Below are 22,503 nucleotides of genomic sequence, written 5' to 3' on the forward strand. Positions count from 1 at the left end.
AAGGTTTTTAGACAACATTGGTGAACAAACACCATCATGAAGACCATGGAACACAACAGACAACATCCGATCCATTGCAGAGATATAACACTCAACTATAAAGCCAGAGTTACAAGGGACTCAAGAGGCCACCCCTGGTGTAAATCAAAGCATAATGTGTAAAAATGGCCTAGTCAAAGCCCAGAACTGAATCCAATTAGGGAATTGTGGGAAGGATTGTAACTTGCTTTTCACAGAAGCTTTCCAGTTGATTGAGGTTGAATCGTCCAAAGAATAGGGTGGAAAATTCATCCTACAGATGTGCAAAGATTTTAGAGGCAAACCCCGAAAGAGTTGCAGCTGTTATTCCAGGTAAAGGGGGTTTTACAAAGTATTGACTCTAGGGGGGCATGAATTCAACTTTAATAATACCCTGCCCAGGGTGGATCCTTCGCACAGAAAAGTTCTGCAATGTGTTTCAATTCTAAGTAACAACACTTTATTACCACGTTGGTGATTGCCCAACTTGTTTTTTGAACATTCTCCAGGGCAATTGTTTTGTTACCAGATATCTGCAAAATCAGCCATGATTAATGCTTTCTACTCATTAAAAACATTGGGTGTAGTAAAAAGCAAGTTTTAGTAGTGGTGCACAATGTGAAACAGCTTGTGTAGCATGTTTATTTTCAGAGTCTGAGCCAGAAAACCAAAGTATTTTGCTTAAAGCATGATTATGCGAAAGCACAGCAGTTTAGCGTAAAATAAAACTCCACATTAATTCAAGATGCATACTGTTGCAAACCATCAGGGAGTTCCAACATAAAGAAGGACGGATTAAAAAACCTAACTTGAATGTTGACCGAAATTTAAAACGCCTTTGCAAGAACTGACTTTAGCTCTCTGCAAACCAAAACGAACCTTAGAAACTGGACCATTTAGTCATCCGCCTTGTGCAGCTGATTTCAAGGCTCCCGTATTGAACTTATGCTGCTTTCACATCTCATTACGCAGTCGTATTACGTGGCCTTGCAAACAGGCAACGCCTCCATTTATAGTTCCACTCTTCTGTATACCAGCTGCAGTCTAATAAGGAGGATTCTGTGGCTCCTTTTTCTGGCTGTTTTTAAATCGTTACAGTAAATAATAATAAATGGGTGTTTTGCTTCAGCTGGAGGTTCTGAATTCTCAAGCTTTTACAAACACAGTCAGATGGAAATGAACTCCTCCTGAACATGTTCGTTAAAAAGAACATTTCTTTATCAGAACAATAACCAACCAGCTTAATAGTTTTTGATGAATCGGCAAATTTCATTTCCAGATTTTCCATCAAGAAACAGTAAATTCTGCTAGATTCTGTTAAATAAGATGCCAGAGTCGGCTTTGTTTTTGCTCCACATTTGATCTTGTTTTCAACGTGCATCTTCTCCCCAGTTAATGCTCAGACTAAATGAACTCTGTTTAAACATGGTCTCTGCATCTCCTGAATGCCTCTTTGTCAATGAAAAGAAAGATGTTTATTTTGCTATCTCCAACTCTATTAAAATCAGGTCTCCGTTTCAAGATTTCTTTCTTAAAGCTTCACAAGTAAAGCTATGCTCTTTATTTCCTTTTAAGGTTTGCTTCCAGAAAATGTGTTCTTCCTAAAACACCTCTGTGTCCCCCCAGATCACATCAGGCTCTGTGCGCTTGGTGCTTCAGGACAGCAAGGCCTTGGTCAGTGAGTGGAAGGAGCCACAGGGCAAGAACATCAGCGTAGCCGCCTGCAACCATACACAAGTAGTGCTTGCTGTGGGGCGAGCGCTCTACTACCTACAGATCCTAGCTGGAGAGCTCAAACAGATCAGGTGGGACGTAGCATACGGTGCTGTGAAAAAGTATTTGTTCCCTTGCAGCTTTCTTCAGTTTTTACTTTTTGCTTACAGTTGAATATCTCAGATCATCAACCAAATAAATACCAAAAGCAGTTCTTAAATATTGGTTTAGTTTTATACGGGAAAAGGGGATCCGAACCAAACGGACCCTATGTTAAACAATAATTGACCTCTGAACCTAAATACTGGCCATGTTGTCCTTGTTAGTAATATCTGCCATCAAGCATTTATATCTAGCGGTGAGTTTTTACATTACTGTGGGGGAATTTTGGCCCACTCTCTTCTGCAGAGTTGTTTTAATTCAGCCACATGGGAAGGTTTTTGAGCCATTTAAAGGTCGACTTATCGGAGTACTTTAGATCATTGTCCTGTTAAATCAGCCCAAGTGCGCTTCAATCCTTTGGGATTTTCTGCCAAAGACCAGAATTAATGGTTCCGTCAACTACAGTAAGTGGTCCGGTTCCTGAAGCAGTTCCAGGCTTTTGCCTTGTCAGGCCGCGGGATATTTTCCCAGAAGTCTTGTGGATCATCTAGATGTGTTTTGGCAATTGTATGACGAGCCATTGTGTTTATTTCAGTCATCAGAGGTTTGGATCTTGGACCTCTACATGGTTACCAGTTTTGCCCCATCTCTTTCTTATTGTTGAATCATGAAAATCCTTCTAAATTGAGGCAAGCGAGGCCACAGCAGTGCTTCAGATATTATTATGGGTTCTCTCTATTCTCTTTTGTAACCTCCTTGACGGTTCATTGATACGCTGTTGGAGTAATGTTGGTAGGCTGACCACCTCTGGGAAGGTTCACCACTGTACAACAACTCTCGCTGTGGTTCACTGCCTTAGAAATGACTGTCATCCTTTCCAGTCTTGTTGATGTCAATAACTTTGTGATGTGATGTGTTACTTTTTAAAAATCTTTTAGTCTACTTCATGTTGTCAGACAGGTTCTATTTAGGAGATGACTTTTACCAGCAGTGAGGCCTGGTTCACCCCCCGTACCAACTATTCCTTAAACTCTTTACCAGTTGACTCCATTTCTGTTACTCAGCTTGCACCTGTGTCCAGAAGTGAATAGAAATGTCTCCCGAGGTATACCTTCAGGCATGGAAACTGCATAGCAAATACTACTGAACGTTTTGTTTTGGTCTCTAAAATTTGCATGAAACTGAGAAAAACAATGTGGACTGTGCTGCTGATGTAATACAACTGCAGTAAAAATCTTCCTCATAAATCATGCAAATTACTCATTTATTCAGTCACATACTTTGTATTACAAAAACAACAAATTATTTTCAATGCAGCATCAGTAAAATAAAAATAAGAAAAAACTAAAAACTATAGATTACAGTCTCTTTAGAAAATGATCCAAGAAATGTTTACTTATTGAATAAAATAATTGATGAGGTAATACAAAAAGCTTGATCTGATGCACTTAGAAATGAATACATCTTTTTGCTGATCTGCTTCACTGAAAGTTTATTTCTGAAGCATTTAAAACAAAACAAAAAAGGTTTGCTGTCCAAACCACTGCAGAAATTATAACATCAAAAGTAACTTGATCAGTAAAATACAAACAATTAAATCAAAAACATAACCAATTTATCCAAAGTATTAAAAATAGAACCTGCCTCCTAAATGTCCATGTTTGCGTAAAAAGGATGGTCTCTGAGCTGGTTTAGCAGACAGGTCATCAACATGAATGCCCGACTTCAAATTACAATCTAACAATCCAGCTGTATGCCCTGATATCTAAAACTGCTGTTGAATCACATTATTACTGATGAACAAGGCTTCATAGTCTCTCTCTCTTTTTGGGTCAAGTATAATTTCCTTGATCAATTTTAGCTTTAAAATTAAATGATATCTCTCACAGCATAAAAAAAAAAAAAAGAAAATAGGAGATTTACTGCCAATTGGTGTTTTACTCAAATTGTCCTTGATCAGATCTGAGCTCCAAAAAAAGAGACAGAATCACTTAAAAAGAACAAACAGTGACAATATTCAAGCAAATAAAAAGCTATGGCATGATAGAAAGGATAAGGCAGCCATTGGCCTTAGTGGGTAAGCTGCCGTGAATAGTAATGTTTTCAGTCCTGATTTAGAAGAACAGTTTCTGCACATCAGAGGTTTTCAGGCAGTTGATTTCAGAGCACAAAAACTACATTCTGCCTCCTCTTGTTTAGTTCTGGTCCTGGGAACAAATTATGATGAGGTCTCTGATGACCCAAGGGGTCTAAATGAGAATAATCTGATAACTCAGATGAAACTATTTTCTCTATCAAATAACTTGCTGCACTTTTATTTAATTTCACATGTGTGTTAGTCCTGAGTCACTAAACATCTGAATTATTTGCAACAAACACCTCAAATAAAAGTGGAAATCTGTATTAGGCAGGAAAAGCCTGATAAGTGTGTCTCTGATCAGGATATTTGGTGTTAGGACTGCTGTTTGCACATGCTTTAGTGTACGATGTTTAATAAAGATCAGACAATGCCCTGTGGTGTACCTCTGTAAGTTTAACCAAAGAAAGGGTTTCCTGCTGTGAAAGGGAAATAAATTAGTATTATTATTGTTCAATGTGTGATTACTGAGCGTTTTCCTGTCTTCAGCTTGACACAGTTTGAAAATTGAAATTTGTTTTAGCCTGAAAGCCTGGTAAGAGGTCCTGAGGCACGCCTTGATGTTGTTTTTATCTGGGTGCAGCTCTGAGGTGTTTCAGACTGGGTTTCCCTTTGTGGTGCATTTTAAATGTTTACCTTCATGCTGTCTTTGGTTTTCTTTCGCAGTAAAAAGAAAGTACAAAATTTGTTTTTAATTTTTTTGCTCTCTTGGAGAGAGAAACATGGCTTTTAAAAGGGCCAACAGGGCCGCTTGAAGCACAATGTTTTCCTCTTTGAGTGTTTGTAAGTAATAAAATGATAGAAGAGACTCATCAGAGCTATGAAATGGTGTTTGGACTGCATCAATAACCAGCTGGTTTACTGCAAGGCACAGAATACTTTCAATGTTACTCAGGCCTAGTTTGCTTAATCATGTTTTGAAGACTGAACCCGCCTGTCAGAAGCTATTTAAGTGCAAATGCTCTCAGCAAATTGAAAATATTCATTATATTTGCATTGCTTATAGGAATAATTTGGTTAATTCAAAATGAGACGGAATAGTGGAACAATACTGATGCGGTCTTATTGCTTTGTACATCAAATGTTTTGGTCTCTCTAGCTGTGTAAATATGTTTACACAGTTATTTGTTTAAAACTCAGATTACGTCATCTACTTTAAATGAAGCAACTTATGTCATTTGACAGTATCATTTTAGGGACAGTATTTTGCTTAATTAGAGATGTTACCAAAGTAGACAATTTGATCGCAATTAAATTGTCCTCTAATAAATTTTGAACCTGACCTCAATGTGCGACTGAACAGCTGATTGTTTTAATATTTAACAAACTGCAGCTCACATGAGATGAAAAATTAATCTAAGTAGTTGCTGAGTGTTATTGACGTAGTTATTTCCAACGATGTCAGTCTGCTGTGTGCCACGATCACACCTCCACAGAACATGCATTGAACGCCGCTTATAACTTTCTCATCTCCTCCTCCTCAGCACCACAGAGATGGAGCATGAGGTGGCCTGCCTGGACATCACGCCTCTGGGGGAGGGTGGCAACGAGTCCACGCTCTGCGCTGTGGGACTGTGGACAGACATCTCAGCACGTGTGCTCAGACTGCCCTGTTTCACAGCTCTGCACAAGGAGATGCTGGGTGGAGGTGAGAGAGGGAAAAATAGCTGAATTTACTGGATAAAGGGAAATCTGTCTGACACGAGGGCAGGTGGAGATGTTGTCCATCTGTTCTGTTGCACAGTTGAGTGCGAAGTTCTGCAAAAACAGAGATTCAAGGCAAAACACAATGAAAGCAAATGGCTGAAAATGCTTTATAGCAGATTTGACTGAAATATAAGATGTAAAACAAAGCAAGTACACAGTTAAACAGATATTTACATATACTGCGTAAAAAGACTCAAACCATGTTTTCTCTCTGACATTTAAACAGACTGAATATTTCCTGTTGTAGGTCCCTAAAGATTACCAGAAATGAGAGAGAGATATGTTTAATTAATTTCTTTAATGTCAGAAGCTTGAATACTTTAACATTACTATGTCTCTAAATGATTTGATATTTTCCAGATGATCTCACACATTTGACAGCTATACTTGTTGGCATATCTTAAGGCAGCAAATCAAACAAACAAACTGCCTCCCTTTGTCACATCATTGACAAATGAAAAGAAATCATATAAAATATCAGTAGAAGAAGCATGTACTTCCACAAGTCTCGTTCATCGTTGGGTAAAATTTCCAGATTTCTGAGAGTGTCGCTTTGATCTGCTCAAACAAGTAAAAACACCAAAGCAATGTCCACCCATCATACCGTTCAGGAAGGAGATGGGTTCTGTGTCCAAGACATGAACACGTTTCGGTGCCAAATGGGCACACCAACCCCAGAACAAATGCAAATGACAGTTTAAAGATGCTGGCTGAAGCTTATAAGTGAGTGTTGTTATCCACAGTGAAATGGCTCCTATACCAACACGAGCTGGAGGGACATATAAAGAGAAGGAACACATTACTGCAAAATCAACATAAACTGTCAGATCACAGGGCGAATGTGGCTGAGGTGGTAGGAGCCCGTCCTCTAACCGGTGGGTTGTTGGTTCGAACCCACATTCCATCCATCCGTCTGTCGTTGTGTCCTTGGCCTGCTGATGCTGATCAAGGGGCCCAGGGGCGCTGTGGCTACATTGTAGGTTACCACTGTCAGTGTGTGAATGTGTGGATGACTGATGGTAGTGTAAAGGAGTCCTCTGACTAGTCTTGGGTCTTCCCAGTAGACAGTTGACAGTCACCATTAATTTAGTTATAAAGTGGCTTAAGAACAACAAAGTCGATGTTTGCAAAGCTCTGATGTCATAGATATTCCAGCTGCTTTTTGACAGTAAGTATGGTGTTTTTCTGCCTCCTGCTGATCGACGGGCCCAAAAAATTCCAGTTTCCATTGATCCACTGAACAGAATCTTAAAACCTCTTTTGACTTATTCGTATAGTTATGAGGCAACTGGATCAGACTTTTTCTTGTGCTTTTGGGTCAGTAGTGATTTATGTCTCACTTTGAACAATGAGCCTTTCATCATTTAGCATTTATCTTACTGTGGAAACTAAAACCTGATTGGCTGCTGCCACCAAGTTTTATTGAAGGTAATCTGGAATCAGTCGGTCGAGGGTATTTCACCACCTGCCTCCTCAGGAATATGGTGGCAGCTATTGACAGCTTCCAGATGGGACAGCCACCGTTCCTCTAACTGCAAAAGTCCTGCAAACTATGCTTCCTTTTTCCTTTGCTATCTTTTTGTTTCCTTGTTTGTGCAAGGGAATTATTTATTCTGAACTTAACAATATTTCTAACACGCAACAGCTGAATCAATTAATGAAGCCTTTAAATCGAGGGTCTCACACCCCAGTCCTCAAGCAGATGTATGACAACTTTTTAGACGTGTTTCTACTTCAACGTACTTGAATATATAATGAAGTCATTCTCCCTACTCTGTGAAACTTGATTACAAGCTGAGGAGGCAATTCAGTCACTTGGTGTTGGACCTTCCATTTTACAGATTCGTGTTTCTGTACATAGTGTAACTTCCTCACTGTGTGGTGCATTAGACAATGTAGCCCCCCTGAAAAAGAAGGTAATTATTCATATGAGGCTGGCTCCCTGCTTTAATTCAGTGCTGTATGTTTTAAAGCACAGTGTTGGGAATGTTAGTACATTTGCCAAACTTTGAGTCATAGCTCTGCTGAGCCATCCATTTCCTTAGCTATCAGCAGCCATGACTTTATGGGATTCATTACAAGTAAAATTCCCTCTGATTACCAGCCCCATTTTAGATATGATTAATCTATCTTTAGTAAATGGATCAGAACCACAGGCTTTTAAGTTAGCTGTAATTCAATCTTTGCTTAAGAAATCTTCGCTTGATCGAGATGACTTGATAAATTACAGACCTATATCCAATCTTCCGTTCTTATCTAAAATTCTTGAGAAAATAGTTGCTATTCAAATGTGTGAGCATTTATACAGCAATGACGTGTTTGAAGAGTTTCAGTCAGGTTTCAGAGCTCATCATAGCACTGAAACAGCTCTGCTGAAAATCACTAATGATATTCTTATGGCCTCAGATAATGGACTTGTGTCTGTTCTGGTTCTGTTAGATCTCAGTGCTGCATTTGATACAGACGACCATAATATTCTCTTAAATAGGCTGGAATATGCTGTAGGGATCAGGGGAACAGCGCTACGCTGGTTTAAATCTTATCTGTCTGACAGATTCCAGTTTGTTCATGTAAATGATAAATCATCTTTAAACGTAAAGTTAGGCATATAACTACTGTTCCCTGAAGGAGAGTAACGAAGTACAACACATGAGTATGGGATATCACGCCCTACGTGTCCTGGCTGAAGCCACCTCTAATCACGCCTCCTAGGCAAATGACGTGATGACGACAGGTGACAGGCCCCGCCTGCACTATATTCCTGTCCGTCATCATCGTCATTACTCAGTTCGATAGCCGCTATTCACCGAGCCCAGCTGAGCAGCGGGGCAGCAATGTGTTGTACTTCGTTACTCTCCTTCAGGGAACAGTAGTTATATGCATAACTTTACGTTCCCTTTCAGTCGATTCACTCAGTACAACACATGAGTATGGGACATATATAAACGCCCCGCAGAGCAGCCATCAAACCTGGATCATGCACTGCATACTAGTGCAGCACTTCAGACCCAGCAGAAAGAACAGAGTGAGCCACAGAAGGGGTTGTCACATCCAAACGATAAAACTTTACAAATGTGTGCGGCGAAGACCAGCTGGCTGCAGCACAAATGTCACTCATGGGCACCCCTCTAAATAGTGCCCAGGAGGTCGCTATGCCCCTGGTGGAGTGAGCCCTCACACCACGTGGCATTGGGAGACCCCTGTTGCTGTAAGCCAGAGAAATAGCCTCCACAATCCAGTGGGAGAGTCTTTGTCTGGACAGAGCTTTCCCCCTTGCTGGGTTAGCAATACACACAAACAGTTGATCACACAACCTCACAGACTGAGTACGGTCAATGTAACTACGCAGTGCACGTAAAGGGCACAGGAAGTGTAACCTCCTTTGTTCCTCAGATGCAAAAGGAGGTGGACAAAAACTCGAAAGCTCCATAGTCATGGAGCTGTAGTCCGAAGGTATAACCTTAGGAAGATAAGTTGCATTGGGTCGCAAGGTGACCTTGGAACCATCAGGTGAAAAGTGTATGCAGGTAGGATTTACAGACAAAGCATGGAGGTCTCCAACTCGCTTTGCAGTTGTCAGAGCAAGAAGCAGAGCAAGCTTATATGAAAGGAACTTCACATCTACTGACTCCAAAGGTTCATATGGAGGGTCACAAAGAGCTTCTAGTACCAATGTGAGATCCCAGGAAGGAAAACTGGGTTTAATCACAGGTCTGAGTCTACGAACCCCCTTTAAGAAGCGTACAGCCAGAGGATGAGCACCTGGTGTGACTCCATTAAAACCAATATGGCAGGCAGAAATGGCAGCCAAGTAGACCTTAATTGTGGAAAAGGAAAGACCTTTATCCAGCAGATCCTGTAAAAACATTAAAACTTCCACCATAGAGCACTGAAATGGAACAATGTGCTTGTCCTCACACCACTGCTCAAAAGCTCTCCATTTATAAGCGTATAAGCCTCTAGTGGAGGATGCTCTTGCATTCTGGATTGTTGCCACCACATCAGGGGGGAGGCCTTTGGCTAATAAGCTGGACCTCTCAGCAGGTAGGCATGCAGCTTCCACATCTCTGGGTGTGGATGAAATATCTCCCCCCCTGCCTGAGTGAGGAGATCCCGGCAAACGGGGAGTTGCCACGGCTCTGCTGCCAGCAGGCTGATTATCTCGGAATACCATGACTTTGCAGGCCAACGGGGTGCTACCAAAATTAGGGACAGACCCTGTTTGCGCACCCTCTCTAGTACAGGTAGTATCATTTCCACTGGGGGGAATGCATACAGGAGTACATTGGGCCATGGATGGGCCAGGGCATCCACTCCCAGCGGAGCATCCTGATCTGTTATGGAAAAGAACAGAGGACAGTGGGTGTTGGCTCTGGTGGCAAAAAGATCTACTGCTGCTGTCCCAAACAGACACCATATTTGTGCCACCACGGAGGGGTGAAGCCTCCACTCTCTCACCTGAGATCCGCCTCTGGAGAGCAAATCTGCACCCAGATTTAGTCATCCTGGGACATGAGTAGTTCTGATAGACAGAAAATGCATGCTGCACCACTGTAAGAGGGTGTGAGATAGTTTCAGGAGAGGAAGTGAACGAGTCCCTCCCTGTCTGTTTATGTACGAAATCACAGTGGTGTTGTCTGTCCTGACCAGAACATGTTGTTTTAACAGAACCTGGCAGAGATGTTGCAGAGCCAGCAGAACCGCTAAGAGCTCCAGGTAGTTTATGTGGAGTTTGGATTGTACTAGTGTCCAAACCCCCTTCACGGCCATGCCATCGCACAACGCGCCCCACCCCCTCAGGGAGGCACCCGTGGATACCACCTTGCGAAAGGTTACTCTCCCTATTGGCGAACCTCGGCACAACAGTCCTGGTTCCCGCCAAGGGCTGAGAGGTGACATACAGGCAGTGGTTATTGTCAGCTTTCTACTGCGGTGACGCCATGTACACAACCGGTGAGAGTGGGTCCACCGCTGAAATGGACGCATCTTCAGTAGACCGAGCGGTACTACTGCAATCATAGATGCCATCATACCCATCAGTTGTAAGATGGTCTGGAAACGCAGTTTGTGTCCCAACTGAAACTGAGCGAGGCAGCGGTGAAACGCGGCCACTCTGTGGTCGGAAAGACGTGCCCTGCTTGTAAGGGAGCATATTTCCAGACCGAGAAATGAAAATTGCTGACTTGGGATCAGCGAGCTTTTCTGAGAGTTTACCAAAAATCCTAGGGCTTGAATGTGCGACAGAACCCGAGACAGCTGCACTGTCACCTGCTCTCTGGAACTGGCTATTAAAGCCCAGTCGTCCAGATAAGTTAAAATGCGGACCCCTGTCTCTCTGAGAGGTGCTAGCGCTGCCTCTACACATTTTGTAAATGTGCGAGGCGCTAGAGACAGACAGTCTGTCAGGTCGATCGTGGCGAACCAATCGCCCGGGCTGATAGCACTCAGAAGCTGCTTGAGTGTTAACATTTTGAACTTGTATGTTCGGAGGTATTTGTTCAGAACTCTCAAGTCCAGGATTGGACGAAGCCTGCCCCCTTTTTTCGGAACAACAAAATAACGGCTGTACCAACCTCTGTTCATGTCCGACTCGGGAACCGCACGAATAGCTCCTTTTGCCAACAGTGTATTTATCTCCTCTCTCAGAACCTCTGCTGCTTGGGCCATTACTGCCGTGTTTACCACGCCAACAAAGCGGGGTGGTCTCCGGCAAAACTGTAAACGGTAACCCATAGCAACGGTCCTCTCCACCCAAGGATGGAGTGCGCATGCGCGCCACATATGGAGACGTGAAGCCAGGCGACTGGCCTGCGGCACTGTTGGTGGAACGGTGCTGCCCTCTCCCGACGTGCGAGAGAGGTGCAGCCTCATTTGGCCGTTGCCTGCAGCTCTTTGATTTTGACTTTTTTTCATAGAAAAAACTGTCTTTATTGAAACATTTGGAGCATCCATACAAACATTTGGAACAACTGCAGTGCTCAGAAACACATTCAACGCACCCAAACTGGGGGCTTTTAGTGCAAATATATTTGTTGGGAAATTTTGCTTGGGAGACTGTGTGGGGGAAACGCAGCGCCTCTTGGGACTGGGATCCCGAACAACACCAGCAAAACCTCTTTTGGACGGCACCCGCCGACAACTGGCAAACATGTCTCCCTGCTCCCGAAACTCCTGAGTCCCCAGTCCCACAGCTAGGAGGACTGTGGTTTCTTCTTTCGGGACGTCGAGTCCCTCTGGAGCCTCGGAGGAGGACCCCTGCTCCAGGCCGTCTTTCGGGGAGCTTGGCCGTGGTTTTGTGGCTGTGCCGTCTGAGGGTTCAAGCACACGGGTCGCGTCATCCTCTTCGCTGGGGGTGGCGGTACAGCTGGTTTGCGAGTGCCCGAGCTGGATTTGGGTCTCACATCTCGCCTGGGGATGATACTGCGCAGTGCTTCGGTCTGCTTTTTCCTCTGCTCGAATTTTGCCTGTATGGCGTCGAGAGATTGTCCAAACAGCCCGTCGGCTACCACCGGTTCATCCAGGTAGACGGCTCTATCCCTATCCGGGATGTCAGAGAGCGTCAGCCACAGGTGCCTTTGGGCAACCACCGTTGATGCCAACCCTCTGCCCAGTGATAGCGCTGCACAGCTATACACGGAGGATGTAGTCAGCGGTGATTCTCACCTCATTCAAGAGTGGCATCACAGGACTCTCCGGCGGTGTTGCGGCTCCAAGCTCCGCCAAGCGCATAGCTTGGTATGTTTGCAGCATGGTAATGGAGCCTTGTAGATTTTCTCCAATTGAGCAGCGGAGAACGTACAGTGCTTAGACGGAAGCGATGTTGGACCACCCACACCGTGATTTTGGGATGGGGCCAGATATGCTGCCAAAGACGGTTCCATAGGCGGAAGATTCACCAGTCCGGCTTTTGCGACGCCTTCCAGGTCCAGATACTGTCCATAACCCAGTACCGTGACGCGGGTGGACAATGGTTTGTTCCATGAAGACGTCAACTCAGAGATAAAGTCTGGGAACATGGGTAGATGATACTTGACTGCGGCCGGCTCCGAGGGGAGATAAAACCCCGCGAATCGCGATGGCTTCTCCGCAGGAGGTGGGGATGGCCATTCCACGTCCAGTGTATCAGCTGCACGGCGGCAAAGAAAGAAGAAAGACGTGTCGCCCGGGTCTGCTGGCGCAGCAGCGGCAGCCTGACTCGGCAGAGACTCATCCTCATCATCGGACAGACCATGAACATCCAAACCGATGTCCAGTACGTCCTCTTCTCCCTGAAGGGGTTCTAGCTGAAGCTGAGACCGAGCACCTGCATTATCGGCTAACCCATCAATATACTCCATATGGTCCGCCCAGCTGGAAGCGGGGACTTCGATCGAAAAGCCGTCCTCATCAGAATCGGACGAAACTGGGTTTCCCGCCTTGGAGAGCAGTGGGTCTCGCCGTGAGACAGCAGCCTCTCCCAGCACCTTTTCGAGGAATTTAACCCGCCTCTCCAGGGTCGAGCGACGAAGCTGGCGACAGAACGGACATGCTTCGGGCTCCGCCAACGCTCTGCGAGCGTGAACGATCCCGAGACAGACGGGACAAGCCTCATGCTGGTCCTTCTCATGAAGCGAGAAGCCGCACCCCTGAGGACAGGGACGAATAGAAGACTTCTGCTTCGCTTGTGTTGGCTTTGTGCTCATCCCGAACCACAAAGCCAGACCGAACTGCTTGAAATCAGCGCTTCGCGGGCAGACACGCTTACCAGCAGGCAGCAGTGACTAACTCCAACAAAAGCAATTGAACTAATTCCAAGTAGCCCTTTGAAAAGAGACACAGAGCTAACCAGCAGCAGCTAGCTAGCCTGACTCAAAGAGGTGTTCTTAGCGAGGTGAAGAGCGTAAGAACTGAGTAATGACGATGATGACGGACAGGTATATAGTGCAGGCGGGGCCTGTCACCTGTCGTCATCACATCATTTGCCTAGGAGGCGTGATTAGAGATGGCTTCAGCCAGGACACGCAGGGCGTGATATCCCGTACTCATGTGTTGTACTGAGTGAATCGACTGAAAGGGAACTCCAGGGTTAACTGTGGAGTACCACAGGGTTCAGTACTTGGGCCAATTCTCTTTACTATATATATGCTTCCAATAGCTCAAATAATAATAAAGTAAAAAACCTTGGTGTTATTGTTGACCAGGACATGTCATTTAAATCCCATATTAAACAGGTTTCTAGGATTTCCTTCTTTCATCTCCGGAACATTGCCAAAATTAGAAATATCCTGTCCAGGAGTGACGCTGAAAAACTAGTCCATGCATTTGTTACTTCAAGGCTGGACTATTGTAATTCTTTACTATCAGGATGTCCACAAAAAATGCAGTTAAAAGCCTTCAGCTGATCCAAAATCTCGCAGCAAGAGTTCTGATGAAAATTAAAAAGAGAGATCATATTTCTCCCAATTTAGCTTCCCTTCATTGGCTCCCTGTTAAATCCAGAATAGAATTTAAAATTCTCCTCCTCACATATAAAGCCCTTAATGATCTAGCTCCATCATACATCAGAGATCTGATTGTTCCATATGTTCCTAACAGAGCACTTCGTTCTCAGACTGCAGGTTTACTGGTGGTTCCTAGAGTCTCTAGAAATAGAATGGGAGGCAGATCCTTTAGTTATCAGGCTCCTCTCCTGTGGAACCAGCTCCCAGTTTTAGTCCGTGAGGCAGACACCCTGTCTACTTTTAAGGCTAGGCTTAAAACTTTCCTTTTTGATAAAGCTTATAGTTAGAGTGGCTTAGGTTATCCTGAGCTATCTCTGTAGTTATGCTGCTATTGGCTTAGGCTGCTGGAGGACATAATGACCACTTCCCCTCACTTATTCTCCTTCTACTCTCAAATTCTGTGTTATTTACTGTTGTTTCAACCTTTTAAACCTTTTGTTCTCTCTATGTTTTCTCTCTTCCTAGAAGCTACACCTAGCCCGGCTCTGTGTTTAGCTGTGACGTCGTCCCATAGGGGGGGACCGACTGAGCTACCGATGCCAACAACTTCATGTTTTCTTTCTACAGATGGTGCACTTGGCCCTGTCTTTCAGTGTTTAACCCTGTTTCTTAGCATAGCTACTGGCTGAGCTTCCACTGTGACTAACTGTATGTGCTCTCTTTTATACTCTAGACTTCAACTGGCTCAGAGTTCATCTGCTTGGCTGTCTTTCTCTCCTAGATGAAGCCAGTAAAGGAGCTACTACTGCCTTTAACGTTTTACTTTCCTTTCACATAGAAAGTACTCCTGGATCACTGCTTCTGTGGTTTTTTTTTTTTTTTGTGTCTCTGCTGTGTTCTTTCAAACCCCTAGTTGGTCGTGGTAGATGGCTGGTCACACTCAGCCTGGTTCTGCTGGAGGTTTCTTCCTGTTTAAAAGGGAGTTTTTCCGCTCCACTGTTGCTACATGCATGCTCAGTATGAGGGATTGCTGCAAAGTGAATGTAAGCAACTGCCCACTGTTGCTACATGCTCATCCAGGAGGAATGAATGCTGCAAGTCACTGACTCCATGCAATGTGCTGAGTTTCCTTAGATAAAAGAACTTTTTAACCAATTTGAATAAATAACCGAATATGACTGGATTGTTTGATAACTAGAATCAATTTTAATGAATTTACGTGACTTGTACTTCCTTGAATCCTTGACGTAGAATCTGTCTGTATAATTTGATTGAATAGAGATGACAAACAGTAGGAACTCCATAAAATTGGATTTTATAACCTGCTCAAAAGGACTCTGTTTGGACTCTACCATTCTGTTCCAATGCTTCCTCCCCACTCATTCCCACACTCTGATGCAGTTTTCCCATCTGCATGCGAATGACATTTGTTGAATGCTTAATCTTTTTAAATTATCTACAGAACCTGGACAGGAAAACTTTAAATAAAAGGTTTATGCTATGCTTGCAAGGTTGGCTTTTTTATTTTATTGAAAGATGAAAAGTTTTTCCCAAATAGTTTTAAGACCTTTACTATTTGCTGGTTTTATTACCAATGATGGTGTTTTTTGTTTTCTTTGGGGAATGTTGCAAACTTGCTCACACTTAAATTTCCTTAGAAGGATCAAATCCCTTTTATTTTGAAGTAAAAAAAAAAAAAAAAACTGCTAATTTCTAGAGAAAGTTGCACAGATGTAAAAAGGCTCCCAGTCAAAGAAAATATGAAAAATTCTTACAAGAATAGTGTTTATCCTGCAACATGTAATCAGTAAGAAAACCCTTACAGATTCTTCTCACAAAGACTGATTTGCAGTCATTTAGCACTGTTGATGATGTAACTAATTATTGCAAAAGAAAACCAAATTAGCTGTTGTTTTATGTCCTCAGAGATCATCCCACGCTCCATCCTAATGACCACCTTTGAAGGCAGCTACTACCTGCTGTGTGCCCTGGGAGATGGAGCCCTCTTCTACTTGGGTCTCGACCTACAGACTGGTAGGTTCCCTCTCACCACTAACCATTAGATCTGAGCTAAGCAGTTGTCTTAGACTGATTTTAGACTTTTATTTTGTTCTGTTTTTTACGTATATTTTTTCAACCAGAACCGCATGACCCACCTGTACAACTATTACCATAAAAACAACTTTAGGGCTGTAGAAATCAATCCATTTTTGTATCTGTTTCAAGTCCAGTTCTTGACCAATGTCATCTAAATGCACAAGACAAACAGGTGAAATTCATATCCAGTTATAAAGAATCTAATAAAACTCTGAGCCAAGAGTACTTTCAGTGGGAAAGAAAAATAAATATTACACAAAGTCCGTGGCAGCTTTAACCCAGGCTCTATCCAGAAAAGAGACCGAGTTTAATTCTGAACCTTTGAGCCAGGCAGGCTTTCTATATAAAGAAAACGCGGTGTATGAGCATGAAGTTAACGGCAGTGATAACTGTAAATAATTCATAAATGCAGAGCGGCAGGAAAACATACAGTGAACATGGAAAACCTGCGCTTACTCTTTACATTTGTAATGTTATAAGCTGTATGTGAAGTGCCCCTTTTTATAGAGAGAAATATGAGACGCGTCCAAGATGCAATAACGCTTTCCTTTTTGTCTGATTTCCATTCTCTGCGTGGCCTTTGTAAATTTTGCTGCAAACATTTTGGAAAAACCTTTTCTATTTTACACATCCAGGAACAGATGAGTAACATTATGAATAATTCATAGCATTGAAGGCCAGTGCTAGTCCATCTTTGTGCTTGGGGTTTACCATCTGAAACATGAAAGGTAGGGGTTTAATCCTCAAGTCCATCCTGCAGACAATCGCAAACTGTGTCATATTTGTTGCTTAGCTGCCATAGGACAAGACTTTCTCAACATGCTGGTTTAAGAAAAAATGTTTCTTAAATTATTAATGAAAGTTACTAGTTTTAACATATGTTAGTTTCAAAGCCCATCTCACTGAGAGAATACTGTAACCTGATGGCTAGTTAAGGTACAGTTGCAGTTAAAATCAGGCTTCTGTTTTCCTTCATTTTAGACACAGGTATAAACTTTTTCCATTGGTCCACCCAGCTTTTTTGTTCTTCTTTTTGTTTCTTACTTTTCTTTAGGTAACTTTAACTTACGTCGAGGAAAAATATATTCTGCAGGAAGACACCATGTACCCTGCATGAAGCCAGACTTTTTTTATGATGTCACTATCATCTTGTCAAAATACCCACTTGATTGCATATAATTGGAAAAAACGTAGACGAAAAGCTATTTTACAACAGATTTCACCGACTGTAAATTTACTTCGAGTTGTTTGAATCCATCCGATTGGCTGCTTTTTTAATTATAAGAACTGTTATGAACTTCTCTGGGCAATCCAGACTAATTCTGCATTCTTGTTTCATTGTTTGCACATTAAATGGTACATAGCTTACATCAAACGTTATTTACCCATCAGGACATTAACAAGTGATGAGATTTCAAAGTGCAGTCAAGGATTAAAATTTAGTCCATTAGAGATGCATCTTATTGTCATTACAGATTATAACATAATTTCCTCAGTGCACAAGATGACATTGTATTGTCAGATCATCGGTCTACAATACCATTCTGCCACATGACTGAATAAAGCTGCTGCAATTTTGACTATGTTGTCAACAATCCATCATATATCAGAGCTGCAGATGAATTTTCTTTCAGCCAAGTAAACAATCCGCTTGTTTGCAGACAGTACAAGAAACTTCTGCGCAAACCCAAGCCAGGACTGGGATAATGCTTCAGGAAAGTACACAGGGATATGAGAATAATCAGATCACTACCCTGTAAAAACTTGAGTTGAATAAAACCAAGGCAGGACTTACAACTGCAGTATGAGTATGCATATAAATGTGCTCATTAGCTTTGATTTGCTCAGATCACAGAAATGGGGTGTATGTTGGTTAGAGGGGAGAGAAGACCAGAACATCAAAAAAAGAGCTAGGCTCCATGCTGAGTATGCCATAGATGCTCTTACTGCAAAATTAAAAACGAGATTAAAAAAAAGGAAAGGCTGGTGCTTCTAAACAAAGCTCAAGGGCTCGCTGAGCATACAAGGACAAACATCGCTGCAAATTGTTTCTCCGACCTTAACAACAACTGGTACATCCACCTTTCAACCTGGAGTTAAATATATGCCTTAACCTCATTTCCTTTCCCCAGGCGCCCTCAGTGAACGTAAGAAGGTCACTCTTGGCACACAGCCCACTGTGCTGCGGACCTTCAGATCGCTCTCCACCTCCAACGTCTTTGCCTGCTCCGACCGGCCCACTGTTATCTACTCATCCAACCACAAGCTGGTGTTTTCCAACGTCAATCTTAAGGAAGTCAATTACATGTGCCCACTCAACTCTGAGGGCTACCCAGACAGGTCAGCAATGAAACTTTTTTGTTACGACAGCATTTTTCCTCCCTTCCTATTTGTTTCAGAGCGTTCTGTTTGAGCGCTTGTTTTTAACCTTACACAGCTCTCTGCACTTGTTTTCTGCAGTAACCTATGCAGTCCATCTGTTTGATTTGATAGGACATGCATAGTGCATTTCCTTGTTTTTCCCTGTAATAAAATGTGTTTATTTCTTTTAGCTTGGCTCTGGCCAACAACAGCACACTGACCATCGGCACCATTGATGAAATTCAGAAGCTCCATATTCGCACGGTTCCCCTCTATGAGTCTCCAAGGTCAGTCCTCTATTCACACAATGTGTTAGAAAAGAACTCATAATATATGTTTCACAGCTTTTATCTCAGATTTGTTCTATGTTCTTCTTATTTGCAGTATCTTAATTTGTTTCCAACCTTGTAAATGACAAAAATGGCTCAACTCATTATTTATTCTCTTTTAGCTTTTACCATCTATGTATGTAATTTTGTTGTTTTATTTCCACTTTCCATATCACCATTAGGCGCATCTGTTACCAGGAGGTCTCGCAGTGTTTCGGGGTTCTGTCCAGCCGGGTGGAGATTCAGGATGTGAGCGGCTCCACGTCTGCCGTACGGCCCAGTGCAAGCACACAGGTACTGCATCTTAGCACTGTCTTATATAAACAACCCGGCTGACTAAAAAACATACTTTTATACGCTAAACTGAGAACTGGGATACACTTTGCAGGTCTGTTAGAGACTATTTGTCTAGACTTGCTGATAAAGTCTTAATTCCGTCTCGATTTCAGTTTATCTACATTAACTTATTTCAAAACAAATGTCGTCTTAATTGGGTATGAACCTTTTCAGTTTATACCCAATTAAACAATTCAATTCAGTTTTATTTATATAGCCGCCAATTCACAACACATGTTGTCTCAAGGTTCTTCACAACAGTCAGGTTCATACATTCCAATTGATCCTAACCATTGAACAGTGCAGGCGGAGTTAGTTATTTATTCAAATTGGATAAAACGTTTTTCTATCTAAGGAAACCCAGCAGATTGCATCCAGTCAGTGACTTGCAGCATTCACTCCTCCTGGATGAGCATGTAGAGACAGTGGACAGTCACTGGCGTTGACTTTGCAGCAATCCCTCATACTGAGCATGCATGTAGCGACAGTGGAGAGGAAAAACTCCCTTTTAACAGGAAGAAACCTCCAGCAGAACCAGAACCAGGCTCAGTGTGAGCGGCCATCTGGCACGACCTACTGGGGGTTTGAGAGAACAGAGCAGAGACACAAAGAAAACACAGAAGCACTGATCCAGGAGTACTTTCTATGGGAAGGAAAAGTAAATGTTAATGGATGTAGCTCCTTTAGTTGTTTCATCTAGAAAGAAAGAACAGATAAACTCTGAGCCAGTTTTCAAGGTTAGAGTCTGAAAGAGAGCACATAGAGTTAGTCACAGTAGAAGCTCAGTCAATTTCCATGTCTAGGAGAGAGAAAGGGTTAAACACTAAAAGACAGGGCTATGTGGATCATCTGTAGAGGGTGAGCATTAAGTTGTTGTCAGCAGAAGCTCGGACGATGCCCCTCTCCAGAAAGGTGTCACAGGCAGACACAGAGCCAGGCCAGGTGTAGCTTCTAGGAAGAGAAAAGAGAGAACAAAGTTAAAAGCTGAAATAACGGCAAATAATGCAAACAGAAAACAGAATCCATTCGATTGAAATCAGATAAATGCTCTTCATTCTCATCCAGTCCAATAGTGTCGTCAGATTTGAATCCAATTCCATACAGTTAATTTAAATCTGATTTTAATACAGTCCAGTCAAATTACCTTGTTCATAAACATTTAAATAGTAAAAAGGAAGCCCACCCTGATTGCAACGACTCATTGACTTTCCTTCAAAACAAGCATGTGGCGACAGTAAAGAGAAACCAGTTCTTTAAATGGAAATGCGACCAGGTTCATTATGCAATCTACCATTTCCACATGGGGTTTAACAGGAAGGACACACTGGAAAACATGACAACCAGGAGTACTTTTAAGGAAATGAAATAACAAGAAGGTAATGGGAACAAAACCTTTTTCAACCAGCTAAACACAACAGCACTGGTTCAAGAGTACTTTCTATTGCTTCTCGACCAGGTCTTCCTGACAAAACGAACCACGGAACGTTTTGTCAGTGGTTCGCTCAGATGGAGCCAGGGGCAAACACAGCAGCACTGAGCAAAGTATACTTTCCATGGTGGAGAATAAAGCAGAGGACTCAAAGGTAACGGCGACGGTAGCCGTACCTAAAGAGACCACGTTGAATTTTAATCTTGAGATGACAGAGTCTGAAACCTTTTTTGTTCTGAATTATATATTGTAATATTATTTGGTAGACACCCCATAATGAAGGTCATGTTCATAATTATCATGCAGCATCCTCAGTAACAGCCAAAGAACCCATAAAAATGACATGTAACCTCATCAGGAAGAGTCAGTCAAACTGTGTTTATTGAATAGTTGAGCCCTCCACCTGGTCCCTTTAAACTAGATGAAGTTCACAGTTTAGTCTGAGAATGATTCATGAAAATAAATGTGCTGCTTTTGTGTATGCAACGTGTTTTTCTTGATTCATCCTGCAAATGCTCTCATTTAATTATCATATTTTACTTCTGTGGTGTATTACCATCCATCAGGCATGATTTCTTATTTTTCCATGGAACAGACTTGATTTGTTTTTGTAATTACATTGAAAAATAGGTGCATATGGTTTAGTAAATAACTCTTGCATCTAAATGACATGCCACATATACTTAGGCAGCTATTAAAATAATCAGCTAGTCTGTCCAAATCCTCCATATGTTATTTTTGTGCCAGTAGCACCTAAAAAAACTGCTTCAGTGTGAATGAAGAGCGATGGATACAGTTGAAGCAACCTAGAAAAGTGTTTCTCCCTAATTAAGCAAATTGGAAATCTAAATGTTTTTAAAGAAATTAGTCGGCAGCATTTAGAAGCACTCAGGTCTGCTGGCGAGTTCATTAGAAAGTCCTCTCAGCCATGTTTACATTGACTGCTTGTGTTACCTGTTCTGCTCACCTCTGTACACTCTCCAAAAGGGATAGGTGTGTACTTTCATGTGTTTGCGTTTACCGCCGTAGAGCCTCTCACATATGATGACCAGAATGATGTTTACCTGATTTCGAATGCCGAACATCTGGTGCTGCAGATGGTGTCGACTGTGCTGTTGGTGCTTCCCACGCAGACACGTTGTGTATTGTGTAGTTGTTGTTTTTTTTTTTTGGTCACACACCACATTTGTCTTTGTCCTCACTTCTCTCTGCGTCCTGTCTCATACATTTACAGGCGCTCTCCAGCAGTGTGAGCTCCAGCAAGCTCTTCCCTAGCAGCACCTCTCCACATGAGACCTCCTTTGGTGAGGAGGTGGAGGTTCACAGTCTGCTCGTTGTGGATCAACACACCTTCGAAGGTGAGACAGTGGGGGCTACATTTCCATTTGAACTCAAAAGAGCTGCTGCATTCATTTAAAGCTTCTGAGGAACAGTTGATCTCATTAGGATTGTCTGATTTTAATCAACTGCATACATTCGGCGTGACACATGCTTATTCAATCTGTTACATCTTAATTTTCAAGTTATAACACTTATGTGTTATTATGTAAATGCAGTCTCCAAATTAATGATGGTGCACATTTTATAGGAAAGCCAAGTGGATGTGACTGCTTCTTCTTCCATTCTGTTTTGCATTGCAGATATTTTTCTACACCAAGACTTTCTTTTAAAAGCCTGGTTGCTACTATACCCACATAAATTAGCCTATGTTACCTGTTGGCAATATGTAAATAAGTGACTGTTTCAGCACAATGTATCCAAAGCAGACAGGTACGGTTGATGTGAGACACTTTCTGGTGGAGAGTGGTTAGGTTCTGATTGGTGTGCTACCTTATTTGTCAGTTAACTCAGCAC

The 22,503-nt window shown here is 42.5% G+C and overlaps 1 protein-coding gene across 1 annotated transcript in view; it reads left to right on the forward strand.

Annotated features, from left to right (window-relative positions):
* The window catches only part of ddb1 (damage-specific DNA binding protein 1), a 66,311-nt gene that overhangs the window by 26,132 nt on the left and 17,676 nt on the right, over nt 1–22,503 (forward strand). The window contains exons 13-19 of the mRNA XM_047362891.1: nt 1,645–1,823; nt 5,455–5,618; nt 16,024–16,131; nt 18,327–18,534; nt 18,747–18,842; nt 19,067–19,178; nt 21,884–22,007. Coding sequence (XP_047218847.1) covers nt 1,645–1,823; nt 5,455–5,618; nt 16,024–16,131; nt 18,327–18,534; nt 18,747–18,842; nt 19,067–19,178; nt 21,884–22,007 — 991 coding nt within the window. The remainder of the gene's footprint in view (nt 1–1,644; nt 1,824–5,454; nt 5,619–16,023; nt 16,132–18,326; nt 18,535–18,746; nt 18,843–19,066; nt 19,179–21,883; nt 22,008–22,503) is intronic.

The sequence above is a fragment of the Girardinichthys multiradiatus genome, chromosome 4 (assembly GCF_021462225.1).
Source record: "Girardinichthys multiradiatus isolate DD_20200921_A chromosome 4, DD_fGirMul_XY1, whole genome shotgun sequence".
Lineage (NCBI taxonomy): Eukaryota > Metazoa > Chordata > Actinopteri > Cyprinodontiformes > Goodeidae > Girardinichthys > Girardinichthys multiradiatus.